Source organism: Fragaria vesca, linkage group LG4 (assembly GCF_000184155.1).
Source record: "Fragaria vesca subsp. vesca linkage group LG4, FraVesHawaii_1.0, whole genome shotgun sequence".
Lineage (NCBI taxonomy): Eukaryota > Viridiplantae > Streptophyta > Magnoliopsida > Rosales > Rosaceae > Fragaria > Fragaria vesca.
The window spans coordinates 16,805,708-16,829,329 of record NC_020494.1 but is presented as its reverse complement, the minus strand read 5'-3'; the positions used below and the strand labels follow the sequence as shown (position 1 = coordinate 16,829,329).

At 38.4% G+C, this 23,622-nt stretch overlaps 3 protein-coding genes across 3 annotated transcripts; 2 read left to right on the top strand and 1 right to left on the bottom strand.

The window, feature by feature from the left end:
- Positions 1-2,005: 2,005 nt before the first annotated feature.
- Positions 2,006-9,878, top strand: LOC101295038 (DNA-directed RNA polymerase 1, mitochondrial-like). Its single transcript, XM_004297139.1, has 18 exons — positions 2,006-2,948; positions 3,311-3,592; positions 3,673-3,806; positions 3,940-4,006; positions 4,201-4,259; positions 4,469-4,586; positions 4,754-4,867; positions 5,030-5,161; positions 5,240-5,656; positions 6,099-6,149; positions 6,393-6,463; positions 6,727-6,811; positions 7,059-7,211; positions 7,291-7,365; positions 8,056-8,145; positions 8,261-8,423; positions 8,527-8,630; positions 9,126-9,878. The coding sequence occupies exons 1-18, from the start codon at positions 2,181-2,183 to the stop codon at positions 9,234-9,236; spliced, it is 2,994 nt and encodes a 997-aa protein (XP_004297187.1). The 5' UTR covers positions 2,006-2,180; the 3' UTR covers positions 9,237-9,878.
- Positions 9,879-10,019: 141 nt separating this feature from the next.
- On the bottom strand, positions 10,020-12,883 carry LOC101294751 (probable sodium-coupled neutral amino acid transporter 6-like). Its single transcript, XM_004297138.1, has 5 exons — positions 12,310-12,883; positions 11,785-11,937; positions 11,256-11,459; positions 10,705-11,170; positions 10,020-10,453 (listed from the first exon to the last, which is right to left on the bottom strand). The coding sequence occupies exons 1-5, from the start codon at positions 12,707-12,709 to the stop codon at positions 10,315-10,317; spliced, it is 1,362 nt and encodes a 453-aa protein (XP_004297186.1). The 5' UTR covers positions 12,710-12,883; the 3' UTR covers positions 10,020-10,314.
- Positions 12,884-18,726: 5,843 nt separating this feature from the next.
- LOC101294458 (putative U-box domain-containing protein 42-like) lies at positions 18,727-22,886 on the top strand. Its single transcript, XM_004297137.1, has 4 exons — positions 18,727-18,897; positions 19,300-20,469; positions 20,599-20,908; positions 21,128-22,886. Exons 1-4 carry the CDS (start codon positions 18,892-18,894, stop codon positions 22,708-22,710), a joined length of 3,069 nt encoding a protein of 1,022 aa, XP_004297185.1. The 5' UTR covers positions 18,727-18,891; the 3' UTR covers positions 22,711-22,886.
- Positions 22,887-23,622: the final 736 nt, after the last annotated feature.

Genomic DNA, 23,622 nt, shown 5'->3' with positions numbered 1-23,622 from the left:
CAGCGGACTCCAGCAGCTTCCCCGACCACTTTCTCTCCCCGGCGAGTCCGTTCTTTTCTAGTTTTCTGGCGAGATTACCCAAAACTTCAAATGAAGTCGATCTCGCCAAAAAACTGGAATTCGGCAGAGTGGCCGGGGATGGAAAGTGGTCAGGAAAGCTGCTGGAGTCCGCTGGGGTAGAGGTGCGCCCTCGCACGGCGCCGTACGATGGCGAACGGACGGAAATCCGCATCGTAAAACGGTGCGGACGTCCGCACCTAAGAAAGGTTGTATATATATATATTTATAAATATATACACAGTCCGTCTCTGCTACGGACGGTGCGGATTTTCGTCCGTTCGTCAAGTTTGAAGTTTTGGGTGATCTGACCGAAAAATTAGAATTCGGCGGACTCGCCGGGGATGGAAAGTGGTTGGGGAAGCTGCTGGAGTCGGCTGGGGTGGAGGCGCGCCTTCGCCGGCGTCGTACGGTGGCGAACGGATGAAAATCTGCACCTGAGAAAAATTATATATATATATGTATATGTATATAATGCTTTTCAGATACGGGCCTCGTTCTTTTTCAAAAATACGGATGTACAATGACGACCGTCAGATCTGCCTAGTCGATCTACAATGGCTGAGATTAGAAAATGTTAAAAATGGGTTCTTCGAATCGTTCTACGGCGGCGAGTTCGATCTATCCTTGAAAATAACAAGTGCATCTGACCAAGATCGAACTCGCCGCTGTAGAATGATTCAAAGAACTCATTTTTAACATTTTCTAATCTCAGTCGTTGTGAATCAACTAGACAGATCTGACGGTCGTCATTGTACATCCGTATTTTTGAAAAAGAACGGAGCAATTGTGTGTGTATATATATACAGTCTTTCTCAGGTAAGGATGTTCTTATTTATTCTTACGGTGCGGATCTCCACTTTAGACTCACTTTTCAATCGAATTTGCATATCTCCACCGTCTAGTCTTAAGATACTAATGTATAGATCATCTCTGCAAAATTTCAACCAATTTGGTTATCATTAAAGCACTCAAATTCAATTAAACCAATGGATGAACATAATTCTGTAGAACTTGAACCGTTCATGTTTATAATAGAAAAACACAGTTTTGAGTGCCTTATTGATAACTAAATTGGCTGAAATTTTGTAAAGATGTTCTATACATTAGTATCTAAAGACTAGACGGTGGAGATATGAAAATTCGATTGAAAAATGAGTCTAAAGTGGAAATCTGCACCGTAAGAATAAATAAGGACATCCTTACCTGAGAAATATATATATATTTATATACAGTCCGTTTCAGATATGGACATCCGCACCGCCTTAAAGTGAGGACGTCCCTCCGTTCGCCACCGTACGGCGCCGGCGAGGGCGCGCCTTCACCCCAACGGACTCTAGCAGCGTCTCCGACCACTTTCCCTCCCCGGCGAGTCCGCCGAATTCTAGTTTTCCGGTTAGATCACCCAAAACTTCAAACAAAGTCAATCTGGGCAAAAAACTAGAATTCGGCGAACTCGTCAGGGATGAAAAATGGTCGGGGAAGCTGCTAGAGTCCGCTAGAGTGGAGGCGTGCCCTCGCTGGTGCCGTACGGTGGTGAAAAGAGGGACGTCCGCAGTTTAAGAGCCGTGCGGACGTCCACACATGATGATACTCTGTGTGTGTATATATATTTATATATATAACAGAGAGACCAACCTCCTAATCGGAAAATGAAGGTTGAGGAAGAACTCGCGGAAGGTGAGACCAAACTAGAACAGGATTCTGAGATGTACGAAACTAGAGACCACGTTAGAGCATTTTCTTCTTCAGCAGTGTAGTGTAGTGAACTTAAAAAATTGTTATATTTAAGTATAATTTTGAAATTTAGGTATTTAAAAACTTATATCTCCTGGAGTCCACCATATGATGAATCAGGCTAAAAATCTAAACGGTTCGGGTCGGTGTGACCCGAATGCTTCATAAAATACCGAGAAGAGAAAGATCGTAGGTTTAAGCAGGGTTTAGTCTTCAAAGGCAGCCACTCCTCACACTCCCCAAATCTTTGCTCAACACCCTTCTCTCCCAAATCACCCTTCAAAATCCCAACTTTGCTCCCGCCTTTCTCCATAATTCCAATCCAATCCTTCTTTTTGATGTACTGCATCCTCTAGTCTCCAGATTTTCTTGGGTTGTGGGGAAGCATGTGGAGAATCCTAGCCAAACAAGCCGCTACTTCATCAAAAACCAAGCTTTCCTTGCACCCCCAATTCAAATCTGCTCTCAAATTCTCTAAAGAACCAAGCTTTTTGAAAAGCAAGCATTTTGAAACTTGGGTGTGCAGAAAGTATGGATCTTTGTTAGTGGGTTCAGTCCAGATTGGTGAATTGGGCAGACCCAGTTTGCGGAATAATCCCGGTTACCCTTTTGGGTATTGCAGAGGGTATGCCAGCTCTGCTGAGGCGATTGCCTCCACTGATGAGGAGTCCGGGTCGGAAGAGATTCAGGTAATGCTGGAGGATTTGGTGAGGGAGTGTAAGGTGGAGGATGATTCGAAGCAGCCGAAGAGGTTGGTTAGTGGAATGGGGGCAGGAAAGTATGGCATTTTGAGGAGGAGGCAGGTGAAACTTGAGACTGAGGCTTGGGAAGACGCGGCCAATGAGTATCAGGAGCTTTTGAGTGATATGTGTCAGCAGAAGCTTGCGCCGAATTTGCCTTATATTAAGTCATTGTTTTTGGGATGGTTTGAGCCTTTGAGGGATGCCATTGCAGCTGAGCCGGAGAGTTGGGCCGGTAAGAAGGGTAATTGCAGGCCTAGCCATGCTCCATATTTTGAGCTGTTGCCGCCGGATAAGATGGCTGTTATTACAATGCATAAGTTGATGGGGTTGTTGATGACTAACAGTGGTGGAGTTGGGGCTGTCAAGGTGGTTCAGGCTGCTTGCGCTATTGGTGAAGCTATCGAGAATGAGGTTTGTGGGTTAGAATTGTGCTTGTATTCGTGTTTGCTTTGTTGCTTTTATGGAGTTAGAAATTATGTTGTTGGTCACATGTCTGCTGAAGTATGAACTTTTGGCTAGAATTTGCATTCTAGTTTGTGGAAAGCTGTTGGTTTATGATGTTAATAGTTTAAGTCAGAAACCGAAAGTTGATTTGCTTGGACTGCTTGGATTCACAGTGTCCATATTATAAGTCCTTTTGAATTCTCATGCCTCCAAGACTAATGGAAGGCTTGACATGCAAATTTAGCACTCAGTCAGCTGGCTTATCACTCTGTTTCATTTGCTGTTGGTTTTGAAGTTAATAAGAATGTAATTTGACCTTCATGTGCCAGGTTAGGATACTCAGATTTTTGGAGAAGACAAAGAAGAAGAGCATTGCTACTAAGAAACCTAAAGCTGAATCTGATACTGTGACCAGTGAACACGAGAATCTTATGAACGGACTGGAGCAAGAGCAACTAACCAAAGAACAGGAGCAAGAAAAACTAACCAAAGAACAGAGGCTGAGGAAAAAGGTTACGAAGTTGCTTAAAATGAAGAAACTTCAGCAAGTAAAAGAAATTGTGAAGGAACAAGATGACTTAAAGCCATGGAATCAAGAAGCTCATGTTAAGGTTTGTGACGATGAGAGATTAAAATCCACACTTTCTCGTTATGATTTCTGTTATCTTATATTGGTTCTTTTACTTGCTAGGTTGGCTGTCGACTGATTCAGTTAATGACGGAAACAGCTTATATACAACCTGCAGTTGATCAATTAGGAGATTCTCCACCTGATTTTCGCCCAGCATTCATGCATACCCTTAAGACTATAACAAAAGAGGCACAGTAAGAAAGATTATCTCTTTGTTCTAGTTAACCTCTCTCCCTCTTACACATTAACTGTCTCTCTCAGTCCCTCCCTCTCCCTCTCTATCTTACTTCTGTGATATATATATATATATTTTTTTTTTCTGGATAGGAAGACCAACAGGAGATATGGTGTTATTGAGTGCGACCCATTAGTTCGCAAAGGGATGGAGAAAACGGTAAGTAGAATAGCTGGTTTAGCTCATAATTCTTGTCTTGGTCTATTCACCAATATTTCTTGTATTCTTATGACATTACTACATGGGCAATTATCCTTTGTCCATTTTTATTTTGCACCAATGTATCTCTGAGGAGTAATAGCTCGACTAACTTTTTTGTTTGTTTGTTTCTGTGATCCTTTCTATCCAACCAGGCAAGGCACATGGTCATTCCTTATATGCCTATGTTGGTGCCTCCACTTAACTGGACAGGGTATGCACTGTAGATCAGATATAAACTATTTACGTTTTCTCAGTCAAGTTTTTGCAGTGTTTAGATTAGTTGAACTGCTTAGCCCTAGTAGTGCAACCTTTTCCTTGGTTCAGGATTTTGCTTTCATTGGGATTACATTTGAAATGACTAGCCAGGTTAAACACCATTGATTTAGCCAGCTCTTATAGCCTTTTGTTATTTTTTGGCAGGTACGATAAAGGAGCACATTTATTCTTACCCTCTTATGTTATGCGAACTCATGGAGCGAAACAACAGCGCCAAGTCCTAAAATCGACTCCTAGGAAGCAATTAGAACCTGTTTTTGAGGTATCCTTAGGTTCTATTACTCTTAGTTTCAGTGTGGTATCTGTTCCTGCCTTCAGTAATAGTGGTTCCTCCTTATCTCCTCACGAAATATCCATTAACTTTTCCATAATCCAGGGTTTCTGAGTTGTATGCTTTGGCACATCTAATCTTTTGATTATTCTCTGTAGGCGCTGGATACTCTTGGAAGTACCAAATGGAGGATAAACAAAAGGGTACTTGGTGTAGTGGACAGGATATGGGCTAGTGGAGGCGGTCTTGCTGACTTGGTTAGCCGTGAAGATGTGGGTTACATTTACTGTTTTTTTCTTTTCTTTTTTCCATATTCAGTGGTGCATTTATCCTTTTCTAGATACTTGATTGTGTTTCTGTAATTCGTACTTCGTCATCCTTGTTCGTCTTTTTATCACTGAATGATCCAGTTTTACCTGTTTCGGGTTAAATAGGATACTTTACCTGAAGACCCAGACACGGAAGATGAGGCAGAAATGAGAAAATGGAAATGGAAAGTTAAAGCTGTGAAAAAGAAGAATAGTGAAAGGCACTCGCAGCGGTGTGATACAGAACTTAAACTTGCTGTAAGAATCATTCCTTGCAAGCTGAATGATGTAGTTTGATTGGATACTGTGATATTGACTTTCACTTAATGGGAGCAGGTAGCTCGAAAGATGAAGGATGAGGAAGGCTTCTACTATCCGCACAATCTTGATTTCCGTGGCCGTGCCTACCCCATGCACCCATATCTAAATCATCTTGGTTCCGATATGTGCAGAGGCGTCCTGGAGTTCGCAGAGGGACACTGTCTTGGAAAATCTGGCTTACACTGGTTGAAGATACATTTGGCAAATTTATATGCTGGTGGTGTTGACAAGCTCTCCTATGATGATCGAGCAGCATTTACGGAGAACCATGTAGACGAAATTTTTGATTCCGCGGACAGACCTCTTGAAGGAAGACGGTGGTGGTTGGGTGCCGAAGATCCTTTCCAGTGCTTGGCAGCATGCATTAATCTCACTGAAGCATTGAGAAGCCCTTCACCGGAGACTACAATTTCTTATATGCCTGTTCACCAGGTACTTGATCTCTTAGCATAGTCGGATCATAATCTGCAAAAAACAAAAAAAATCCTATTACTTCATTCTCTTATATCAGGTAATACCAAAATTAAAATTCTACATGGTTATGTACAGTTGCATGACTGTTATATGTCACCTTTTCTTTTGGCTGTAATAAAAAACATAAGGCAAAAGTTTAGTTTTCTGGTGGCTGAATTGGAAGGTGACAAAGATATAAAACTTGTGGATAGATAAAATATGATAGATAAGCACACGTTTTTGCAAGAGTCATACTGAGAAAGCCACTTGTCAAGTTCACTTTATTGAAGTATAGGGGCTATCAGGCCTCTTCCATGATTTACTATGCTTTATATATTGTGATTTCCTAGTTTGTACCGATGATTTTTTTAGGGAATTTATATACAAAAATTGATCTTAGTTTCTCCTTTTCTGTTGCAAGGATGGTTCATGTAATGGTTTACAACACTATGCTGCCCTTGGAAGGGACAAGGTAAGGAACTTCTCTTAAATTACTAGGATGCTCTCAAAGTTTGGTAGTTATAATACAGTTACGCAATATTTTATAATGCTACAGAAAGCAAAAAAGACAGCATTTTTTTTCACTTTCCGTTAAATTCTTTATTGTAATATCTTTATCAGCCAAGAAGCAAGAATTCAGGAATTCTTTATTGGTTTGTTTATACTTAATAGAAAACAGCTTATTCATTTTTTATTAAATCTCATCCTTTTTCAGCTTGGAGCAGCTGCTGTAAATCTTGTTGGGGGAGAGAAACCCGCTGATGTTTACTCAGGAATTGCTGCCAGGTCTCTTTCTCTCTCTCAGCTTTAAATCTATTCTTCTTTTTCAGTTCTGTAATAATGGTGCATTTTCTTTTCTTAATATTGGTTCGCTTAAATATGTAGAAATCGTAGGAGCAAAAGAATCAACATCTGTTCATTCCCCTAATGATCTATATTTATTGAAGGAGAAAAAGAAAGATCAACATTTGCTGATTTCCCTAGGAATTTAGCATCGATAAATGAAATCATTATTTATTTGGGTACTAACTTTTTTTTATTTTTTGCAGGGTACTTGATATAATGCGCACAGATGCAGAGAAAGATCCAGCCATTAATCCAAATACATTGCACGCTAGGCTTTTGATTAATGAGGTTAATATTGTTAGTCATATTTTCCATTGGTTTGAATTAATGAACAATGAAACTGGTAGCCAGCATATCAAGGTTAATTACATCAGAAATTGTTAATGTTTTGTCTTATTGTCCTAATTTTGATGATGTGGCTACTGAACAAATAATTTGTCTTGCATTGTCATGTAAAGAATTTTCTTCTGCCCTGGTTGTGCAACTGCTTCATTTCATGCTTCTAAAACTTATCAATTGTAATTTGAAATTTTAGGTCAACCGTAAATTGGTGAAGCAGACAGTTATGACCTCTGTATATGGTGTTACTTATATTGGTGCACGCGATCAAATTAAGAAGAGACTAAAGGAGCGTGGTACGATAGCTGATGACGCGGTGCTGTTTTCTGCATCTTGCTATGCTGCTAGAGTAAGTGAATAAAACTTGAATAGAGTACATGTTTATGTTCTTGTATTGTAGTCTGTGCTGATCAATTTGCTATTTACAGACCACCTTGACTGCCCTAGGAGAGATGTTTGAAGCTGCCAGAAGTATTATGAGTTGGCTGGGTGAATGTGCGAAGGTTTGTCTTATGTACTTTGTGTAATTATGGGAATGGTCCCGGTCCAGCTGGTGTCAGGGTAGGATATGTGGTTTGGAGATTATATAGTTCAGTTGATTGAGTTGCTTATGTTAAGCAGCAAAACAATTTAAGTTTGATCGATTTTGCAGTTACATTTTTAGTTTTGGTTACTTGACACATATAGAATCTGGAATCTGGACCATACTGGTCATTGGCCTTTTGCATTATTTTAATTCAGATCTGGGTTATGGCTAAATCTTAGAAGATTGAACACTTTCTTCTTGGATTTGTCCCAATTCCCAAGCTAGGCTTTTCCTTATGTAAATTTGGGGGGCTCTTCATGGCTTGCACTGAGCTTTAGTTAAGGCTTAACTTTGGGTAAAATTACTTGCTTTACTAAGGGCCCAACAGAGTGATTTGGGCTGTGGTGAAGTCTTGAAGATCTCTGTATGGCGGTGAGATACACAATTAGGAACTTATAATGTGAGAAGGTTACAATGTTGTAGGTGCTGTTGATGCTGGTTTGTATGCACTTTCCTTTTTTATGCATTTAAAGTTTAGGTGATGTTCTCTGGCCTGTGCTTCGGAGCATAATATCTGATCTTAAATATCATAATTTATGCTTCTTCTAAACTGTCTGCTATAAAATATGATCTACAAGTACTGACTGCTGTGATCAAACATAAATAGGTTATAGCTGCAGAGAATCATCCAGTTCGATGGATCACGCCCCTTGGACTTCCTGTTGTACAACCATACCGGCAATTAGGAAGGCATCTTGTAATACTTTAACAACTTTTCATGACTTCAAATGTGTCCAAATATTGTTACTTATATGAGAAAAACAAAATCGATGTCAGTATCTCATTAAGGTGCCACTTTGAATTAACTGCAGATTAAGACTTCCCTTCAGGTGCTGACATTACAGAGAGAAACAGACAAGGTCATGGTTAAACGGCAGAGGACAGCCTTTCCCCCCAATTTTGTGCACTCCCTTGATAGTACCCACATGATGATGACTGCTCTTGCCTGCAAGAAGGCAGGGTTAAATTTTGCAGGTTTCTACTAAATTCTCTCTCTCTCTCTCTCTCTCTCTCTCTCTCTCTCTCTCATGGACTAGCATTAGTTTATTTTCTGTCCATATAATGTTGTTGATTACAGGAGTGCATGATTCATACTGGACGCATGCAAGTGACGTTGACGAAATGAATAGGATACTAAGAGAAAAGTTTGTTGAACTTTACGAGCAACCAATATTGGAGAATGTGAGTTGATTTACATGAAGTGTTTTGTTCAAATAAAAAAATCATAAAACCTTGTTAGATTTGGAGGATTGTCTGTTCTGTTTTCCGCGTGTTTGTTTTTTTATTTTTTATATTTGTTTTCTTGTGTGTGTGCAAGCTTATCCTTGTTTCTGATAGGTTAAGGGTTTAGGGCTTAGATGGACCTTCCTTTGCTAGATTTTGCTTGCTTTAAAACTAGGAGTGGCGATTATAAAACAAAACAAAACAAAAAAAGAATGAGATAAGTTTATGTAATTGGAATTTAGATCAAAATATTGTTTGCCATTATGATTTTCTTGTATTATGGTTTAGTTGTCCTAGACGTGTAGTGGCTTCTTTTTTTTTTCTTTCCTGAAAATGAATCTAGACGTCTAGTGTTATTGAATATGTGAAAGTTCAAATTTGTGAATAAAATGCATCATTTGTGTTAGCTTGTGAAATTGAAGTATGCCTTAATTTTCCTTTGTACGTTTACAGTTGTTGGAGAGCTTTCAAGAGTCTTTCCCCAAACTTATTTTTCCTCCTTTACCGGATCGTGGAGACTTTGATCTCAGACAAGTTCTCGGATCTACTTATTTCTTCAACTAGTATGACCCAGTTGATTGCTTGCCTGCTAGTCCTTATGTCATCCAATCAGGGTGATGCAGTTAATTCGCATTCTCATTTACAGACACAAGTCTTGTCATGATCAGTTTCAAATCCCTGTGAAGGAGAGGTTGTTCAGAAGAAAAAAAGAGCTTGATGTTTGGCTTCTGGAAATAATGTCCTGCTGGTATGCTTGTACATATCTAGATACAATAGCTGGAAATAACTTACAGGACATGGCTATCTTCTGGATCCGCTATTTGTAAGGATTCGAAATAAGAAGGCCAACAACCTGCAGCATTTCTCAAAAGAACAGCTTCATCGGTGTAGTTCAGAGAAAGTTAAAATGATCAAACATTATCAGAAGTTCAGAACGTTGGTGAGTTGATCAAACAGAAGTGCAAGACGACGGTATATGTACGCTTGGGAGATTGCTATTTCAACAAAGTTGATTAGTGTAGGTTGGGTGGGTTTATGATTATTATTCACTTGCATGCATAGAAGGTCAACACAATTGTTGTCAGTGTTTTGTGTTAGGAACTGTACATCACTCTTTTGTATTCATTTATAGGAAGTGTAGAATAAGTACATTACCGATTCTTGTTTGTTTGGATACTTGTTCTGATATAAAGTGAAACATGACAGAGTTTACCTAGAAGTACCACTACTGATCTTTAGTTTGTGATTTACAAACGTGTTATACTGAGAAAACAGAGCTGCAAGCACATGGGACTTGAACATGAATCATGTCAATCCAGGCATTTTTTTTGTCCGTTCTTTTTATAGAAAGGGGAAATGTATCAAACAAACTTTCCATTTCTAATATCATCATAGAAGTCTCTCACATTAAATCTTCAAAGTATAATACAGAGGGAGCCGGTGGCAACATGTTCAAATACAAGGAAGTTTCTCGTTCACTAATCTCCAATGAATCTCCAGTGTTTTCTGGGCTTCAAAGGGAATGCTAAACCTCCAAAGGAACTTAAGCGTTTTTCTGGGTTTTGAATGCCCATATCACATAATATGTTAACCTAACAAAAGAATCCTCTTGGTCTTTGACCTTCGAATGAAGAATGTAAGCTCACGCATGAGGGGAGACATTCTTTTTTAACAAGGCCACGGCATCACTGTATATTGCTATCAAATTAGTGAACACAGCAAGACCAATCATGAAAACAGATAAGGTCTTGTCCTTTGATGTTGCTATGCCATGCCGGTCCCTGAATCATAAAATTTGAGATCAGAAACTATAAATAAACTCAATGACCAGCAGGATATCACAATGTCTGACATAGCTTTGATCAAATTGCAAGTGATCTCAGCTTGTATATAATCCTAGTTTTGAAATTTATATACATCTAAAGCAATTCAAGATACACTAGCAATTCATGTCAGGAATTTGCGTACTTGACTCGTGTGCGCACATTATTGCTGAAATGGAATATAGAAACAGTTGAATGTCAGAGTTTACCTTAGAACAATGGCAGCAGGGAAGATAAATCCAATGCAAACTGTGGCAGTCGCTCCAGTAAACTGGAAAACATCCCAGATGCTTGGAATGAAGTTTGCGCCCAAGAAGATAATAGAAATGAGTCCCAAGGTGATTAATGCAAACCTACGATTATCTAAATCCAAAGACCTAGATGAAGGAAAGAAGAGATCATCAAAGTTGACTCGCAATGGATGAAAGATAATAGGAAAAACAAGCATGAGGTGCAGGGCATAGCTAATGCGAACAATATCACTAAGCATAGAGCTGTAAGGGATGCCAAGGTCGGTGTCAAAGTTGGCTAACACATCATCAAGGATTGAGTCCCCAAATAGGAGGAACCCGAAAAGGCTTGTTAGTATGTAGACAGAAGAGCACAATCCCAATGATGTCCACACAACTGGTTGAATCATGCTAGGCTTCTTAAGCTCATTGCTGATCGTATGCACTGCAGGAAAAGAAATTCTCATCAAATTTTATGCTTTTCCACTAGCATGAAAAGATGCATATTCTGTTGGTTCAGCTAGCTATACCATTGAAGTGGCAGATGAAAGCTGTCACAAGAACAGGAACAACTGTGAAGAGATTCCACACTGACGTAAGATCAGTCAACACAGGAAGCAACCTGGGCATGGAAATATCTCCATGAGAGATTTTAACAGCTGTGATTCCTGCAGTAATGACTAGAAAAACGCCCGCCAGCCCAACTGCTAAAGTAGATGAGTATCTCAATGAATCTGCAAGAAAAACACCCACTAAATTACATCTAATTGTCAACTTACAAGACATTCACCACATATTTTTCAGAGAAATGCTTGATCTCAAAGGCCCTAATCTACACCAATCTCATTCTTTCATAACTAGAACAAGAAGCAATTCAGATCATGAGGGGACACTGCTTCAATTCATAACAAATCTTTTATGTCATTAAAGACTTTGAAGACTACCACCTACTATTCTTCTAAAAGAAAAGGACTACCACTCATATGAGTGCTCCAAACACAACTATTAGTCCTTTTGGGCAGTTAAAATCTCAAAAACAAGGCAGAACTACATATTTACCTATTCGTTTCAGGGATACCAACGGACCAAACACGAAAATCGTTGTAACAAACAGAACGAAAAGACGCCCATTCCACCAGTTTTCACCAAACCACCCTTCCAACACTCCAGTATGATGAACTCCACTTGAAGCAGTTCCAGACAGCACATCACCTAATCAAGCAGCAAGTAGACCAAAAATGAGTGCCACTACATTCTTACTTGCAGTCAAATGGCAAGAAAAACACACATAGCCAGAACAATCCATACCAAGCAATACAAACGGAAACAAAGTTATACAAGGTAATAACATATTGCAAGAAAAACACACATGGCATTATTGGCATAGAACAATCCATACCACTCAATACAAAGATAATGAGGGAAACACAGTTATAAAAGGTAACCCAAAAAATCAAAATGAACTTGTAACCGATGTCACACCTAATTATTCAAAGTTACTATATTTACTTCCAGTCAAATTTTCAAGAAACACAAACATGAAACATGGTCATTTGAATTGACCCCAGAACCAAAATTTCTTACCAAGTATGATCATATACACAATGAGAGTCCCGAGGTTGTTAACCAAAATAGACAACTGAAACACAACCCTGCCACCTGTCCCAAAAGCATCCCCCATAACACCACCAAACGACGCCTCATTGCCGGCCCGACTAAACCTCAGCAACATCTCCACCGCAGCCTCCGTCAAAAGCGCAACCAACACGATCATCCCAATCCCAACTCCGAGCCCCAGCACCTTCATCGTCGCCGGCAAAGCCATAATCCCGGCACCAATGATCGTCGTCGACAGGTTGAACACCGCGCCGGAATACGACCCGCCGGCGGTTTCCTCATCTGAGTTGTGCAGCAGCGGACAGTTCTCGTTAATGGGTAGGTCGGACTCCGGTAAAGACTCGGTCTTTTTGTCGCCGGTGGTCATTTCTTGAAGCTCAGGTAACAGTGAACTGGCTTTAGCTTTCTTAGTTTTCTTGGATTTTTGTCTGCGGAAAACAGTCGCTGCTATTCTGTCGGAGAGAAGTACACGTAAGAGAGACAAATTGGGTTCTTATCCAATGACAGTCTGAGAATTGAAGCAAAGAGAAGAGAAGAATACGAATGTGGTTCTATCTTGTTGTATGGTATTTCTTTCTTATATATATAATATACGACTCTGGGTGTTACATTCAGTGTACTTATATACGTAACGTGTTTAGCGTGGTCTGCGGTTTTGTTTGTTTCAGGTGGGTGACGAAATAGGCCGGAATGTCCACGTGGACAAATCGTTCGTCTAGTTTCTCGTGCCGCTTCTGAGATGGAAAAATGAAGCTAATCTTGAATTCGGAGATAGTTGATTACATACCCGAGACATCTAATCTTTAAAGACATGAGTTGTGAATGAACGTCAACCAAATGGAGCCGGGAAAAATATGAAACTGGAACAAATAAAATTAGTAGAATCACATACACACGTAATGATTATTGTTTAGTCGACATAAATAATATCATTTTTAGTCATCCACAAAAATTTCGTACCAAGCAACCATAGAAACTTCTCTTTCGGTTCTCGGCTTCTTAAAAACCGGATTAGAATAAAAACCCCATAAGCTCTTGCATGCTTTTGTTGTAAGTTGTAACCACGTTTGGCAACTAACAACATAAACTTTTTCTTTTTCTTCTTTTTCAGTATCCGACTTATTTGAATATGGACTAGAAGAATCCCCGGAATCACTTTCATGCTTTTGCGTTTGGTTAGAATTGGTGATCTCTGTCATTATGAAGTCAAAGGCGGTCACTGTATTAGTGGAATTAAGCACGTTTCGCCGATGATTCACATTCAAGAGAACAAGTCGCCCTTCATACAAATGATTCAAAACTTGACCAACAAGGAATTCATAAAATCCCACAACTCCACAAGGAAAGAGTAAAAGTAAAATAACAATCGGAATGGTCTACTTATTTCATTAACAACCCTCTTTACATAGAGGTCGATTACAACGGTAAATACACGCACTTAATAATGATATTCAATACTAATAACAATGTACATAATGACTGATATGACTAATTGAATCGTTGCATCTACTGATCAATAACTTCCTAATTTACTCTCAACAGTTACTTTGACGAACAAAGACGAAGACACACTTACGGTATTTTTCCTTTAACAAAAGGGTTTTTTATAATTTTTTTTTTGGCAAAAAATCACAAATAGTCATGAATATCGTTTTGACATATTCGACACTTTAGTCACGAACATTTCAAAAAATAACTTTACTCACTCACTTTATACACTATTTATCACTAACTCACTCCATTTATTCAATTGTTAAAAAATTTCACATAAACCATCACGTGCAATTATTAAAGGGGCATTATTGTCTAGTCTCAGCCTTGCTCACTTAACTCACGCCATATCTGTCATTATGGCATCAAAGGCGGTCGCAGTACTACTCGAACTATGCACGTTCCGCTGATTATTCACAATCAAGAGAACAAGTAGACCTCATTAAGCGATTTGTGCAGCTACTCTGACATCTATCTCTTGCTCTCAAACTCGTACTTCGTTGTGTCTGCAATTTGACAAGATATGGGATTAGCTAACCTAATCTTGATTTCATTTTTTTTAATATATCAATTTGTATGTCATATAGTGATGAGAATCTTTTCTTCAACGATTTATTACAGCCAATGCACTTCCACAGCTTCAAATCCTCTAACTGGTAAGCATCCAAAAGTAATCAAGAGTCAAATTTGCTGGATTATCGCAAAGATTGTTGATGGTAACCGAAACATAATACATGTAACAATCTAATATTTAAGCTTGAGTAATTTAGGGAAAAATTTGCTACATTTGACTAAATATCAACTCTTTGATAGGAGCATAATTATGCGACCATATGATGGTTAATTCCCCTCTTTACTTTATTAGTTTATCGTATTTTTCATTTGATTTAGTTATTTTTATGTTTATTAGGTGTTTCGGAGCAAAGAAAGGAATATGAAGCAAAAGAGGAGAAATCTTGAAGGATTAGGAATTCATGTCGTGTAAGGAAAGAATTATGGGATTTGCCAGAAATTATCATCTAATTTCGACAGAGGATTGTGATCAGCTCACAACGATCCAGACAATGAGTTATATATCAATAGAAAGCTACAAGAGTCTACTTTCTAGAACTTTTTACGGATCGTCAATACCTATTTTGTAGAAGAAGTTATGATCATTTTAGTGGCCGAAGGTCAGTCTGCCCGAATTTCTGATTTGGACCGTAACTTCAATTTCAAGGCCCAATCCAAATCAGTTGGCCCATGAACGGAAATTGAGGGTTCTCTAACCTAATATCATCTGATACACGAGAGGAAACGAAGAAAAAGAAGACAAGTCGGGAAGAAAAGAACACAAGAATCGGACGGAACAAGATTGATCTCTTTTCAAGGATTCTCCAAGCTCGGTTATTGTTGTCTTCCCCTTCCATGAACTCTTTTGTGTTTTTAATTTTCATTATGCGCAACTAAACTCATAGTAGCTAGGGGGCTGTTGAAGCCCCTAGACATGATTCATAACATGCTTTGATTTTCAATTTGTTTTTGCAATTAATAAGATTGAGGTTTTGTTTACCGATTGTTCATCGATGAATTCTTTGTGTGTGTGCTTTGGAGGCCTACTTAGTATACATGCTAGGGTTCTAATACTTTGATTACTCTTATTTTGTGTGATTACATTTCATCATCTAAGTGTCTGCATAATTTTTTTTTTCAAGGAGCTAGGATGAATATGTAAACTAAGTTATTTTGCAATTTTTTTTTTCATCGAGCCAATAGTAAACAAATTTGAGACTATGAGAGTTGACGGTTAGAAAAACGGAGTTACGAAAAATTTCAGTTTTATAGTTGATTGATGTGATCAAAGCCTTGCCGAACTTCAAATTAATCAATTAGATACATATTATGTTGTATTAATTAGATCACAAATTCATGATGAACTATGTGTGGTTCATGTCAAACAATTGCTTATCCACATCACTCAAACTCTGATTTATGATTACAATGTCGTAGAATATCCCCCCTATGACTCCTGCACCAACAAACAGATTATGATGCACCCTTGCTAATAGTAGTTAAGAACTTGAAAGTTGAAAAGGATAGCTCATCACGGCCCAATGCTAGAGAGACGGTTGTTGAAAGATTCTTCACATCAAGCACCAAATCATTCAAGTAAGGTTCAAACTTTTCCTCATACTTTTTCAACATAAACGTTAATATTATCACATATGGCTGCACGCAGCTTGTCTACCACCGCAAACCCATCAGCAGTATACTCAATAGGTATATGTGATACTCGGCCATCCAAATGGACTTGACAATGAATATCCTTTTATTGAGTATAGTCCCGATGGACGTGTGGTGGTTGACAAGGTCCGTACAACTGTGTGCGACAATATTACTCTCTATGCCGGAAAATACAAGGAAGAATTTGAAACTTGTTTGATTGATTTTATGCAAGATGTTAAGAATCTTATAAAATCCATCTCTCATGTATTAAATCTCTCATGTATTAAATTTGATGTGGTATTGGGTTGTGTTGAGCTAGCTGTTACAGCTTTACGTTCTTGACTGTTGTTAGCCAGGGTGTCAATCATTATGTGTTTGATGGTGAAGAACTGATAGGGGAGGTATTCTATGACATTTTAATCCCGAATATGAGGTTGGGTGTTGTGGATAAGGAATTATTTGACACGAACCACAAAGAATTCATATGGAGGGATTTAGAAGGAAGTGATCTGAATACTAACAGGAGGATTTCACATGATCTTAAAAAGGAGGATTTTACGTCCAATCCAGCATGTAGAGCTCAAAAAAGGTGGGAAACTCCATAATATTCAAGGAGAAAAAAAAATACTGCAACAAATTATTTGACACTCAAATAGCTCAATTAACTCAAACGGAACACCAAAACCGTTAGACTCATCACCAGAACTTATAAACTTATAACCAAAACCGTCATACTCATCGGACTAGGATATACTCTAACATTTGGAGGAACAACATTTCATTTTTCACGGCCGGGTCCATCTCATCGCCATATCGACAACAAACTTGACCACCATTATCTCTTAAAAAATAAGACTAAATCAAAACATCAAAGCCACCTGCATCAGACTTGGAATCCATCAGACTCACTAGACTCGAACTCCTCAGACTCACTAGACTCAGACTCTGTTGTACGACCCTCAATCATATCAACAATACATAAGAAAAGGATCGTCAGATCATCAACGTACCCATCAACACAGGATTTCAGATCATTCATGTTTTTTGAGGGTTTTGAACTCTTAACGAAATTTCTAAAACATAGAGTTGAGAGTCAGAAGAATACTATTAACATATAGTGATGAGAATCTTTTTATCAGCGTACGTATTATTACAACAAACACACTTTCTTTGCTTCAGATCCTTTAAATAGTAATCATCCGAAAATAAGCAAAGAGTCAAATTTGTTGGATTATCGGAAGAATTGTTGATCGATGGTGACCAAAACATGATACATGTAATATTCTAGTATCTAAGCTTGAGTAATTTAAGGGAAAAATTTGTTAGATGAGGGGGTAATAGCTCAGGGCCATCAGATGAGGAGGAGAGAAAACCCTAATGTGGCTACAGGACTAGAATCAACTAGATGATTCATTCGGAAAATTCTACAATGTATTAATATATGTGATGTTTCAACTTTGTTCTAAAGTTGTAAAATGAGTCCTTAAACTAGTAATAATACTCCTCGCAGTTGTAATATGAGTCCTTAAATTCGTTAAATGTAAAAAAAAATTGGTTACAACATTAGTCATCATGTGTCCTTAAAGTGGTAAAATGTGTGTTTAAAGTGGTAAAATGTGTGTTTAAAGTGATAATTAAGTCATCAAAGTGACTAAAAAAAGTTGTTACAACCTTGAGGACTCAACTACCACAATAACACATGAGGACTAATGTTGTAACTATTTTTTTTTACAAATTTAAGGACTTATATTATAACTTTGAGGACTAATATTAATACTTTGAGAACTCATTTTACAAATTGAGGTTACTATTAATGCATCACATGCATTAACACACCCTACTCTTAGCTATTTGTTCGAGTCGCTCATGGATGTCTTAACTTTTTGTGTTCTATAGGTGGGACTGCTATTAGTCTTTGCTACGATTGTTTTGTCTTCTTTATTTTGGTTGTCTGACTCTAGTGATCATCACTTGATGATAGTGTTATAGTTAAGTTTTTTTTCTTCTTTTATTTGTTTTTTTAGGAGAACAAGCACGTCATAATTATTATTTAGTCATCATAATGTCATCCACTAAATCGAATAAGATTATTGGATTGTAAGTTTTCGGACCACACAAACCGTATTATAACCGTCTTGGCGTCTACTAATTTTGTATGTCCAACTTAATTCTTACATTCATTTAGGATTTGCTAGAGGGTCCTTCTAGGCTAGAAGATAGAAGCATAGACCACTTCCGATAAGATTAAGAGGCAAAAAAAGAAAATGACGATGAACTATTTGTCAATAGAAAAATGCATTTTTGAGTTTCAACAATATAGTTTCATTTCCGAGTCCTGAACTTCAGAATCCAAGAGAAAAGGTCTACCTTACCTTGTTAAATGTTAAGGTTGAATACCGTTCATGAATTTTATAACTGTGTGATACATCACATCACTTGAAGGAAATTACTTGTCAACCTAATTGACAAAGTCAGTAACTGCATATAATAATCATGCGATGCCATTTCAACCCAGACCTATTGGCATTAGTTTCTGAAAGAAATGCCATTTCAACTCAATCCCAATCCTAAGGCATTAATATTTGGAAACAATGACTATATGCACCATTAACCAATACCACTTGCTTTCTTGATTATGTTAATCATCAGAAAGAAACTTTAAACCAAACCACAAGTGACTTCTAGCTGACCAGGTCTTGTTCTCAGCGCCATTTATACAGACATATCATCGGTGACTGTAAGTGGAAAATGTCATCTTTCAAACGACTTATGCAGATTGAATATGTTAGCACTTTGGATTGGTAGGTTGGAGCTCAGAGCAGGAAGACCATAGTGCAGAACTACTCCAATTGGATGTCGGTATGAGCCTTTTACTGCATATGAGTTTTCCTATTAATCTTACATAGTTTTTCTGTCCGGCAACCGAGTTCTGGGAAGTTTTTCACAAGTTATATACTAGATGGAACTTTCTGCTATTTAGTAAGCATAAAAACCATGAAGCCATGTATGTGTTAGTTATGATAATTCCATAGGCAAGAGTTTTCTCAAGTTAACTTTTCCCAAGTAACAATAGAGTGATCAAAAATGTTATTTGCACATATAAAAACATGAAATGTTAAAGTGATCGAACTTGTAAATCATTAATTTTATTGCTGGAAGAAGATCTATTTCCTATATACATAGCACTAGTTGCGATAGAAGTTGTAGAGCTAGTGTAGTATAAATATAGTGAAAATGACCTGTGTTGTTCTTGGTATTCAGCTCAAGGAATATGGAAGTCCAATTGAGAGTCTTGCTCAGTTCATATTGGCAACCATTTCTGATATCACAGTATTGGTACCAAGCGTAGCAGTAGAACAAGAAAGTTTTCTTGAAACTGCATGCTACCTTTATCGAGCTTCTGTGGCCATCATGGAGTTGATGACCACTGACTACACATGCCAAGAAAATGCCATGGAAATTTTTCAATCTATTGCAAGAAGTGTCAATCTGGCCAAACTTCTTGTGGAGAAATGTCAACAAGGCATTCAGCCATTTTCGGATCCTGAACTCATTACCATTACAGGGCAGCTGGAGGAGGTCATCAAGCACATAGGAGAATGCCTGAGCTTCATACCACCATCAACATTTGGAGACCAACATTATGCAGAAAGTTCAGTTCAGTCCCTTTCGAATGAGATGCAGACTGCTCACTTTGAAGCTCAAGCATCCAAGACCAGTGAGATAGATAAAAAGACGTTATCCTTCAGAAAACAACCAAAGGTAGAACCAACATCAACACCAACAGAAACGGATCTCTACTCTATAAGTTTTGAGGTCTCCACAGAGAATCCTTGGTTCTTAAATGCGCCGCAGCTGATTGAAATGCTTAAGAGCACAAGTTGGATCAGCAAAAGAAAACATGAGGATATGAGTGGATCATTAACAACAATGCCTCCAGTTGGTCAGTACTTGGAGCCTATGTATGAGACTTTCTTCTGTCCACTGACAAACAAGGTTATGGAGGATCCGGTAACCATAAGAAGTGGAGTGACATTTGAGAGAAAAGCAATTATGGAGTGGTTTGAGAAGCTCAATGGCTCGGAACAAACAATATCGTGCCCAACCACTGGCCAGAAGTTGATGAGTAAAGCTTTCAATGAGAACATAGCTCTGAAAACCACAATAGAGCAGTGGAAAGAAAGGAATGAAGCAGCTAGGATTAAGGTTGCCTGCGCAGCATTGTCCTTGGCTAGTTCAGATGCAATGGTACTTGAAGCAGTAAAAGAGGTGCAAAGTATCTGCAGAAGGAAGCCGTACAACAACAGTCAAGTTCGTGGTGTCGGAATATTGCCATTGCTTGTTCAGTGCCTGGAGTACAAAGACAAAGATGTTAGAAGCACAGTCCTAGAGCTTTTACTACAATTGATTGAGGATGATAACGAAAGCAAGGTCAAATTTCAATTCCTTGGCTTTTGATGAATTGAAATAAGATAAACCCTATGATTTGCGGAAACTTCTGCATCAATAAAGTACACCATTTTTTACATACAACTTCTAACAAAGTATTATCTTGTGCAGGAAATAATTGCTGAAACAATCAACATTCCTACCCTAATTGAAATGCTTTCTAGTAGTCACCAGTCTGTAAGGCATGCATCATTGCTTTTCTTGCTTAAGCTTTCAAGATCACAAACAGTATGTGAGAAAATTGGATCAGTTACTGGAGCTATTCTTATGTTGATTACGATTAAATATGGACGGTCGCATGATGCATTTGCTTCAGACAAAGCAGAAGAGACCTTAAGGAATTTAGAGCTTTCGCAAAACAACATCAAACGCATGGCAGAAAATGGACTCATGGAACCCCTCCTGAAGAATCTTGCTGAAGGTAACTACTAATGATAGCCAAGCATTCATACTGAGCCATCTCCAAAAAACATGGTTTAGTGATTATCTTGAAATAAAATGTTTTAGTTACAATGAAACATTATAAGAAACAGAAACTGAAATTTTGGATCACTAGTTTAACCAGAGACCATTCTGTAAGTTCAGATAAAATGAAATGCTTGATAATCTAGTTGTTCTCTGATAAAATATGAAATAACAGGTTCTGAAGAGATGAAGATAGACATGGCAGGTTACCTAGGGGAAATTGCTCTTGGACATGACAGCAAGAGCTATGTTGCTCAAAGAGTCTCTCCTACTCTCATCAAAATGGTACATAATGGAAATACACTGGCAAGAAGCGCGGCATTTAGAACTCTAGTGCAACTCTCCTCGCACCAGCCAAATGCTAACATACTTGTAGAAGCTGGAATTGTACAAGTCATGGTTGAAGAGATGTTCATCCGGAAAATTCACAATGAACCAATGAACTCAACAAGTGAAGCAGCTGCAATCCTTGCAAATATATTTGAGTCTGGTCTTGAGCTTGAGGAACTCCAGGTAAACTCTCACGGTCACACAATGACTTCAGACTATGTTGTGCACAACATCGTTTACATGCTCAACAACTCAACCCCAGATGAACTAAACAACAATCTTATCAGGATTCTTTTAGTCCTTGCTAAGATCCCCAAACCAGAAGCCACCATTGTGTCGTTGGTAAAAGAGACTGAAGCAAGCTACACCCTCATAGAATTCATCAATAACCCACATGAACAACTTTCAATTGCAGCCATCAAGCTACTAACTGTTCTTTCACCCCATATAGGACACCTTCTAGCCGAGAGGCTCTGCAAAACCAGAGGCCAACCGGAGAACCTTCTTATCGAGCACTCAACTGAGACCGCCCTCATTACTGAGAAGCAGGCAGTTTCAGCAAAATTTCTAGCAAAACTTCCCCACCAAAACCTGACACTTAACCTAGCTCTTCTATATAAGAATATTGTGCCTACAATCATACAAAAAATCAATCAAATTCAAGGAAGACGAACAAGGTCAAGCAGGTTTGAAAGCACTTACTTAGAAGGTCTAGTAGGAATTCTAGTCAGATTCACTACAACATTGTATGAACCTCAAATGTTGTTTCTAGCCAAAAACCAAAACTTCACAACAGTTTTCACAGAACTGCTCATGAAAACATCAAGTGATGAAGTTCAGAGGTCATCAGCAATTGGATTGGAGAATCTCTCCTTGGAGTCCATAAGCTTATCAAAACCACCACAAATCAAGAGAAAAAAGTTCATGAAGTTGTTCTACCTCCCTAAATATCTATCTTTTGGCACTTCAAGGAGGAGGAGAGTACCATTGTGCCCAGTTCACCGAGGAGCCTGTTCCTCTCAAAACACCTTCTGCATAGTTGATGCAAAGGCAGTGGAGAAGCTACTAGTTTGTTTGGAAAATGAGAATCCAGAGGTGGTTGAAGCTGCATTGTCAGCTATAAGCACTTTGTTGGATGACAAAGTTGATGTGGACAAATCTGTGAGCATGTTGAGCGAGGTTAACGCTGTACAACATGTTTTGAATGCAGTTAAAGAGCACAGGCAAGAGGGATTGCGGCAGAAGTCATTTTGGGTGCTCGAAAAGTTCTTGAATAAAGGCGGTGATGAGTCTGCTTCATATATATCAAATGACAGGGTGTTGCCTGCTATTTTGGTCAGTGCTTTCCATCATGGAGCTGGAAATACAAAGCAGATGGCTGAGAAGATTTTGAGGCATTTGAATAAGATGCCCAACCTCTATACTTAATACTGTCTACTACACCATGTAGAAGTACGAAAAACATGTTTCTTGGTCATACTGTGATGTTGCCATTGCATTCAGGCCTTTTGTAATGTCATGCTCATCTCTCACCAACATGCCATGTGTTTGTAAATGAAATCTGATAATTCTGGTTGGTAATTGGATGTGACTTGTGTCAACGGTTACCCAATGAAAACTCAGAACTCCGAAAAACATGGTTGCCTTGAAACATGGTTTGGCTTCATAACCATGTACTAATGACCTCTGTTTTGTTTTTCCTTTCATTTTTGGTTACTTCTAAATTAACTCAGAACAAAATGCATGGGACACATACAGTATTGGAGTTTTATAACCAGGTCTAAAGCTCCAAAGGTGCATCCAGATTTTGGACCTCAGTATTTGGATGGAAGTTTAGAAGTGATTTCCAAACATTGAAAAACACAGAATCAGTCACCTCCTCTTTGTTTCAACTTTCAGCATATTGGGTTTGAATCCAATTATAAACCGAACAAACAAGGCTGACATAATAACATACGAAGGAGAGACGACAAGAAATGCATAAGGGTTTTCAAAAGAAACAAAAAATTATGGGAGGGACAACCTGGCCAAAGCAAACTTCCCCTCCGGGACATTTGTAACACAATGGGGCAAGTTTTGGCCGGCAATATAATGCAAAGATATTCAGCCAGAAACAACTGAACCATTCTCAAAGAAACAAATGTAAATATTAAACTAAACTATTACATCACTAATATGGCCGGCATGGGAAAACATCTAATATGTTTTATTATTTGAAGTATTTATATATATTGAGTAGTTCAGCCTAAACACCAATACAGTTTGTCTCAATAGGATATATCCCAGACCTGTTCCAGTAAAAATTGATTCATTTTGACCACTCTCTGCTCTCTCTCTCTC